We start from the raw sequence: 8,584 nt of genomic DNA on the forward strand, positions 1-8,584 counted from the left end.
TCTGATTGGCTGGTTGATCCGTGACGTCACACGGACACTCCATTAGGTACACCACCATTTTCAGATGTACCTAAGAACTTTATGCATTTTTTGTACGTGTCAAGAATATGTATTTGACTACTTGGTCTTTATTTGGGGGGGGGGGGGGGGGGGACACCAACACATATTACACAACGTAAAACACATATACAGATTGTCATATAAACCAGTTAACCAAATGTCAGATTTTTGTTTTCATGCCCCAAAAAAATAAAAATAAAACACCAGACAAGCTTTAACAGGTTTTAATGTTTATTAAAATAATAATAATTAACAATAATAATAATAGTAAATTTCAATGTGAAATTGCAGTAGATATATTGGATAACAATATTTAGGCGGATAGATGCATACACGTTATTTAAAAACTACTATACGTGCTATAAAATCCAGATTACCCAAAGAGAAGCATAATCTCCCGTTGTTGCATAACGGCGCATCCCCTCATGGAATAAAGTTAGCCGTTAGTCAAAGTTTGCTTTATTGTCAATTTGTTCACGTCAAGACATACAAAGAGATCCAAATTGCGTTTCCTACTATCCCACGGTGACAAAACATATTACACATTCACATAAACAAAACAAAAAGTAAAAATAAGAAGGCACATACAATGAATATTGTATATTGAATATTGCTTGGAGAAAAAGTGCATAAAATAAGTGGTGTTTCAGTGAGTGGTTCTTTCTTTCCTTGGCAAATCGTCCGTCGATATTCTGGTTTACATAGTTCACGCCAGGAGGGAGACGCAACACGTTCACTAACTGATCCGTTGATGCACGGAAAGGAAGGCAGTTGACCCATTGTCTCGTTAGCGAACGGGGAAGTCCGGATTCGTTCCCTCGCTGATCCGTTCTCGCGATGAACTGCAAATGCAAATCACTCACTGACTAGATCAGTTGGTGAACGGGAAATACAAGGACCCCAGGAAGAGTAGCGCTGGCATTGCCATAGCTAATGGGGATCCTAAATAAAACAATTCACGACTCGGTCGTGAAATGGAAGTTACGTCATTTTCCTCTTCGTTTTGTTTCACGGCGAGATGGTACCAGCTTCAATGTGTATTACCGACACCTACTGGTTGAAGTCATATGAACTGAAAAAAGAATTCGTTCACTCGTTCACTGAAAAGATTCGGTCTTTTGAACGAGCCAACACTAGCACACACAACACAGACAGAGCAGGCGATAAAAAGTGCAGTGGGACACCATGGAAAAATATTGAACAGCTATAATATATTATAATATTGATAATATTCCAGTGATACCGCTACCTACTGCAGTGGATGTCTAATTACCCTTTAATCTAGTACAGCCAAAAGAAAAGCATGTTCCCTCGTGTCACACACGCCCCCCCACTATTTGAGAAGCACTGCAGTAGTGTAATGAAAACCTGAATGAGCATAAAACAAATGTATAATTTGGTGGCTACCATGTTCAGTATTTGTACAGCAGAATAATCAGTAGAAAATAAAGTTATGCTTGAAGATGAATGGCAGCGCAGACCTTTTGAACCTGGCGGACAACGTGAAGAATTTTGTTTGGATTTTGGAAAAGAGGAAATGACACCGGGTGAAGACATTCCGCCATCAGGAAAAAGTTTCTCCTGGGGGAACACTGACACATAACAGCGATCTTGGCCAGAAAATCGCTAGACGTTTGTCTACGCAAATAACAAAGCGGTCCATTGGCAATGGCCAAGCCTGCATAAAAATACTTGTTCATAGCGCTATGAATGTGAGCCAGTCCTGCATCCCAAAGCATTCTGGGAGTCGGAGTCCAGGTCAGAAGCTCTCCGAGCAGAGGAAGCGCTCCCTTGGGTCAGGGATGATGAAACCCTCCTTCTGCTCGCTCTCTCGTCTGATGGCCATGACGAACGACTGCTTGGGGTCGATGACAGCTATGCCGTCTCTGTCTATGCCTGGAGTCTCCACCTCAGCGTAGGAAGGGTGGCCCGAACCGCGGCGGAACTTCATGGTGGGCCAACGGGACAGACGCCGCTGCGGAAACATATTACTTTTTGCCATTACATGGAACCAAATTTTGATGTACATATAAAAAAACAAATCTGAGTCTCACAGCCCTACCAGAACTATTTTGACTATTTAAATAAGACACAAAGTCTATCTTGAAACATGCAACACCACACTTAAGGTGGGAAGATTATACATAGTAATTATAAAAGGAACTGTTGAACTTTACATGTCGGTTGTCACTGACCTCCATGAAGAACAGGCTGGCTGTAGACGTGGGGTGATAGTACACATAGATGGACAACAAGATGCCCATCACCATGACGACCATCACCATGACCACACCAACAAGGAGACCCGCCTGCTCCTGTTGGCCTGTGTCGTTGTCTTTGCCGCTCGCTGCAGACGCAAATGTATTGTTATGAGATAAAACAAAAATTACAATCACAGCTAACAGGGCACTTTATTATGCATGGAATAATGAGATATATTTTTCTAGGTGCTTCACAATGTAGGTGCCAACCACTACACACAACAAGTTTTATTTGGCAACAACATCGACGTGGTTGTCAACAATAGGATCTGCGGAGGCCCATAAATAACTGTCTTGCGTGTTGTGAGCCAACCACAAGGCGGCCAGCCACATAGCCGCACATACATTGAGGACACTATGCAGTATTTAACATGGCGCTGTATACACTCAGCTATGTGCTAACAGAGCACTGGCAAATAGCTCTACACTCCCCGATGCCACCACAAACACACACAAACACACACAAACGCACACAAGCGCGCACGCACGCACACACACGCACGCACGCACGCCCGCACGCACATTGAAATATCACAACAAGCAACAATGTGATGACTGGGATGATGATGATGATACACAAAGTGATATTCTCGCCCCATATTTTTAGTGTTTCCATTATTTAAAAATATTCATTTCCACGTATATATGGTTGTGATGTATTTTCTGTTGTACCGTTTCCTTGAATGTGTTTCTTCTTAATTTAAAATAAAAAAAGTGAAACAGACCTGGAGGTTGGGCAGTAGAGAAACAAGGACTGGACGTGGCCCTCCCGCCGCTCCCTGTCAGCTGGTTTTCGGAAGCAGCCGTCTTGCCAAGAGGGTCAGCGGTCGGGATGGAAGTCGCTGCCGATGCCGCCCCAGCAGTGGGCTCCGACGTGAGGTGGCCGGACGACTTGTCCGTGACTTCGGGTACTCTCAGACAACGGAGATCTCGTCTCTGGAAGAAGCACATTTGAGGCTTAAGTGGGCTTTTTGTACTGCCCTTTGAGGCTTCATCAGTTTTTTTTTTTTTTTTTTTAAGGTGGGGGAGGGTCACTTGCTGTACTTAAGTACTTAAGTCTTTGGAATGACTTTCTAGTGCAAATTAGACAACCTGCTGTTTTTTTTACTGACCTTAATTTTAATTCATCGGTGTAGCATAAAACTCGAACCCTTATTTTATTGTCAGCATTTTGTTTCACTTGTGATCCGTTTTAAAGGGCTTTAAAAATAAAATTGAGTTGAACTTATATGTCTACTTTCTAGCATGTGCCCCACGATTAGCAGCAGTTGCATCCCGGCCGGGCCGCGGATGACCCAATCCCGATTTTAAATAGTGAAAAACTGAATGCCAACCTCTTCCTGGCATCCATGGTCCACCCATTCCTGGCGATTCCGGTCAAAGCCGCTGGAGCATCTGGAATAAAGCAAAATCCCCAAAAAGGTTGACGCGGTGATGCGGATGGTGAGGAATGGTCCACATTCTGGAGGCGGTGTGATGTGTGTGCTTTTCCGTTTGACCTCTGCAAGCGAGAGCACCAGCTGCAGTTGAAGCCAATCTGAGAAGTGACACACGGAGCACAGCTGGAGAACTGCAGACACGCTGAGGACCAACACACACAGTCAGGAAGGCTTTTCCAGGCCACCGAGGCCTAGCACCTTCACAGACACTAGGGAAGGTCATTTCATTCACAGTACTTTTTTTTTTTAAGTCAATATTTTTCCTTCATCACTGTTTTCGCTAATAACCTTTTGTTCTATTTTTCTAAATTCAATTAACTTGGAGTGGACTTACTTGGGAGAGGGAGCATCTCTATAGTGGTTGCGTTGGAGATTTCGGACTTGAGAATGTCCACCTTGTGGTACTCATAGATGGTCCTCCGCCGCACATCTGCCAGACAGAAAAAAAAAAATGAAGCAGCATATCTTCCCTTGACTTGTGCTTTGTCAAGCCAAACATATGACGATTTAGCAAACTCACAAACAAATCGATTGACAGGCTGCATGAAGACGTACTCACTCGGGATCTGCTCAATCTTGTGAAGCACCATGAAAGCATCCGACAGGCCGACTTTAACCGGATGATTCTCACTGCTGATGTCTCTGATGTCAACAGGAATCTATTGAGGACACGGATCTTAAGAAAACAAAAGAAATAAAAGGGCATGACAAAGACGGCGCTCACATCTTTGTAGGCAAAGACGATGCGTCCGTCACTGTGCAGAGCAGCTTGGAAGGTGAACGTGCCTAAGCGGATGTTGTCTTGCAGGTGAAGGCGGCTCCACTGCACCACCAGGGCAGAACCTGGCACAGCAAAGCGCCTTGTACTGATTTTATAGCTAATACAGAAGATGCAGGGTTTCAACGAGAATACCCCTTCCAAAAGGTGTGTAGGGAAAAAATAAAATAAACACAAAAAATACATAAATGTAATTACGTATTTGCCATATTAAAACTCAATCATGTGAAATAATGTTCCATACAGAATATATGGTTGTGCTTAAAATGAGACTATACAAATTACAGTAAATAATTTAAAAAATATATACGTATTGTACTTCCATTTTAAACACTACATTACACTAATATGCTGTTTTATAGACTTTTTCAGGTAAATAAGATAAACATTTAAAGATTTTTTCAATTTTTAATTGAAATATGAATGCTAAAATCTAATATGTATTTTTTTTGTTTTACATCAAAAATAGAGTCAGTGAAATGTACCGTAATTTCCGGACTATAAGTCGCGGTTTTTTTCATAGTTTGGGTGGGGGGGCGACTTATACTCAGGAGCGACTTATATATGTTTTTTTTTCACAAATTTTTACTTGATCATTAAGACATCACTTAAAAGTATAGTTGACCACTTCCCATGTTATTTTTAGTATAGTTGATCACTTAACATGCTTTTATATCTTTATCTTGAACATATTCAAAACATAAAAAATAGAGAAAACATCAAATAAAGCAATTAACACTTTAAAGCACCATATCCAAGTCCACTGTCTGTTTGCTCCTCTTATATTTATTATTATTATTTATTATTATTTGTTTATTTATCATTTATTCAACACTCTTATTTATTCATTGTTTATGCCTTCTTGGGTTTTTTTGTGTTGCTTGTATGGATATGTGTACTATCTCACCGAGGGATAGTGGGAACGTAATTAGAATCTCTTTGTGTGTCTTGGTATATGAAAAAAAAAATCGACAATAAAGCAGACTTTGTCTTTGATAAAACAACCAAATAAACAAAACAAAAAACTACATTTACAAATATATATATTTTCAGACGAAACTGGATGAGGGCGCTTTAAATTTCACCGTTGGCCGTGACTCATCAACTGGGTGGGCTTAAGAAAAATGGCACCAAAAAGAAAGTCATATTTTGCAAGTTACAAACTTCAAGTTGTAAAATATGCAGCTGAAAAAAGTAATCGAGCAGCAGAAAGAAAGTTTGGAGAACCGTGATGTACCAATGGATTACTATTTCAAGTGACGTCAGTGGCACCGCGCGGCGCGACCCACGTAAGGACAACACCGGCATCATTAGCGGTGATCATTTCTAAGTGACACGGAGGACAAAGAGTTTAAAGGAATTAAGGATTTGGAGTGACATAGAAGGTTTGAAAAACTATTATGGCTTTTACGCACGCCCGGTCCTACTCGACTGAGTCGGGGGCCGGCGCTCGGTCGAGTGGCTGTCCGCGAACGGTGCATGGGGCTCGGACATGACCACTACGCACGCCCGGTCCTCTGCCATGGAGCTATCGTTTCTGGAAGTCCACGCCGCCACACGCTTGGAAGTTTGTTTTGTGGAATAAAGAGCCGTTTACCAAACCTACGTCTATCCTTGTACTTTGTTAACGCTACAATATAGTTATATACTAGATCTGTGGAATAAAGACGAGGCTGACGTCAGGGCGCACGCGCGGCGATGTTGACAAAGGACGAGGAATTTGATCGATGGATTTAATGGATTTAAAGTGCACGGATGGTTTGATAATATTATTGCTTATATTATAGTTATTTAAAATATAGTTTATCTATCGTTATATGAGCCTGTGGAATATTGTGCAAGCGCCCTCAGCCACGCGCAGCCATTGTTGACAAAGAACGATCGATGGATTTAATGAATTGGGGTGACACAGATGGTTTTATAAACATGTTATTTATGTAATGGTTGTCCTAAATCACTCTATATGTTACGTCAGGCCCGTTCTCAGCTCCTCATTTGTGTTTGTCACGTTAGCATACCTATCGTTTAGCCTGTTGCTATCGTATCGAATGATCGATGGATTTAATGAATTGGAGTGACACCAATGGTTTTATAAACATGTTATTCATGTAATAGTTGTCCTTAATCACTCTATATGTTACATCAGGCCCGTTCTCAGCTCTTTGTTTGTGTTTGTCACGTTAGCATACCTATCATTTAGCCTGTTGTTGCTATCGTTTAGCCTGTTGTTGCTCGTTCATGACTGTTTTTGGTGTGGGATTTTGTCGAATAAATTGCCCCCCAAAATGCGACTTATACTCCGGAGCGACTTATATATGTTTTTTTTCACTTTTGGGGCATTTTATGGCTGGTGCGACTTATACTCCGGAGCGACTTATAGTCCGGAAAATACGGTAAATTAAAATGAAATATTTCAAAAATATTTTTCTATATCAAATCAAAACAAAAAGAAGATTTCTTTCCAAATAAAACACATTATTGTCAAATATTAGATTAATATGATAATAATGATCTTCTCACCATTATCAAAGTAAAAGACGGAGGAGCTGCCGGAGAGGCTGGGGTCAAAGTCGGCCATAAGCGGCGCGATGTACTGAGTGGCCGTGAGCAAGCGGTGGATGATATCTCCCGTGTAAATAAAGCCTGCCCAGGGAAAATATACACTTGATTGTACTCTGAACACACGGTGTAGCCAAGAATCAGCCAGGGAGTGTGAATGTACTCACCTCCGGTTGCCACGGTGACTTCCTTCAGCATGTGCCCGTAGAAGGGAAAAGCAAAGGAAAGATTGACTGTCTGGAAGAAATTCAAGTGTCAAAAATATTGACACTATGTTATGTGGAAGATGATGACGATGATGATGGTGATGTGATACCTCAGCCTGGCGGTGCGTGCTCGACAAGAAGCCGCGAGTCTTCCACTCGTTCTTGTTGGCCCGCTCCGTGTCCACCCAGGCATCTGCACCTCCCGTGTCCCCGGGACAGACAATTTTGGATGTGTAGTAGACGTGATCCATGTTCTGGCCCAAATGTCAAACCATTTTTTAAATTATTATTGTTATTGAATGAAATGCCAAATATCAAATTGCGTACAACATTCCATCTTGACTTTCTGATCTATTGTTGTCATTGTACTTTTGTGCAGTGGCTTAAGTGTTGCAAGGGGGTCTAACCACAATCTGCGCGGAGTTGTCGTGCCCTTCCTCCAACAAGTCGGCGTCCGACTCATTCGGGCGATGGCGGTCCCTGTAGAGGCCCCTGGGATCCGCCGCCCAGCTGGGGGCCTCCAACTTCGGCCACCTTTTTGCCTTGTTTTCACTCTCCAGGGAGTTTTCCATGACAGTTGATTGTATGTGGCTCAAACCTGAGAGAGCAAACACAAGACATTATTGTGATTTGTGTGTGTTTTACAAATGCAGCTAGAACGAAACCTCAAAACACTCAACAGTCACACACTCTCAACTCATCGATATGGTATTCATTTTGTTTTTTCACAAAGGACAAAAATATAATTTTCTTTCAACGTGTTGTCACACCCTTTGTGTTTCAATGTTCTCAAGCCAAAGCAAAACCGATCTATTAAGAAATTTCACAGTCAAGTCACTCGTATCCCAAAGCACCACCGTACTGTACTGCACATGGTCCATTAAGGCATCGTTCACGCAGAGGCCAACATGTTTCACTCATGGCCGCTGCTGGTGACTCACTTTGCTCTTCACAGGCCAGGGTGAAGAAGGCAGCCTCCGCACATTCTTCACACCAGCAAAGCGGGGCACCCATGGGTGCTACTGCCGCTGCAGGAGCTGCGACTCGGGTTGTGGGTTTGTCACAAGCTAAAATCAATGAGCTACTGTTTGTGGACATACTTGCATTGCACTGTGACATGGACGCTTGGAGGAAAACAGGATACAGAACAACAAAAACGTTGCATTTCATCATTTGTAGCCTTTTTTTTTATCTTATCCGCATATAATGGTTGATTTTAGTATATATATATATATATATCCCTAAATTTGCAGAACTTTGATCAAACAGTTGTGTATTGTG

The 8,584-nt window shown here is 42.0% G+C and overlaps 1 protein-coding gene across 4 annotated transcripts in view; it reads right to left on the reverse strand.

Moving 5' to 3' along the window:
• Positions 1-503: 503 nt before the first annotated feature.
• Positions 504-8,584, reverse strand: part of plxdc2a (plexin domain containing 2a) — a 9,241-nt gene continuing 1,160 nt past the window's right edge. Inside the window, exons 2-13 of one of the 4 annotated variants that reach the window (XM_088396702.1) lie at positions 7,711-7,901; positions 7,414-7,557; positions 7,265-7,286; positions 7,059-7,181; positions 4,485-4,675; positions 4,320-4,419; positions 4,095-4,190; positions 3,821-3,902; positions 3,656-3,716; positions 3,047-3,257; positions 2,256-2,407; positions 504-2,035 (exon numbers count right to left, since the gene is read on the reverse strand). In XM_088396702.1, coding sequence (XP_088252828.1) covers positions 1,820-2,035; positions 2,256-2,407; positions 3,047-3,257; positions 3,656-3,716; positions 3,821-3,902; positions 4,095-4,190; positions 4,320-4,419; positions 4,485-4,675; positions 7,059-7,181; positions 7,265-7,286; positions 7,414-7,557; positions 7,711-7,901 — 1,589 coding nt within the window. In that variant the 3' untranslated portion in view covers positions 504-1,819. Of the gene's footprint in view, positions 2,036-2,255; positions 2,408-3,046; positions 3,258-3,655; positions 3,903-4,094; positions 4,191-4,319; positions 4,420-4,484; positions 4,676-7,058; positions 7,182-7,264; positions 7,335-7,413; positions 7,558-7,710; positions 7,902-8,584 lie in introns of all 4 variants that reach the window. The other 3 variants (XM_088396703.1, XM_088396700.1, XM_088396701.1) reach the window with 3 other exon arrangements.

This window comes from Syngnathus floridae, chromosome 14 (assembly GCF_059516105.1).
Source record: "Syngnathus floridae isolate MCC-2025c chromosome 14, RoL_Sflo_1.0, whole genome shotgun sequence".
Taxonomy (NCBI): domain Eukaryota; kingdom Metazoa; phylum Chordata; class Actinopteri; order Syngnathiformes; family Syngnathidae; genus Syngnathus; species Syngnathus floridae.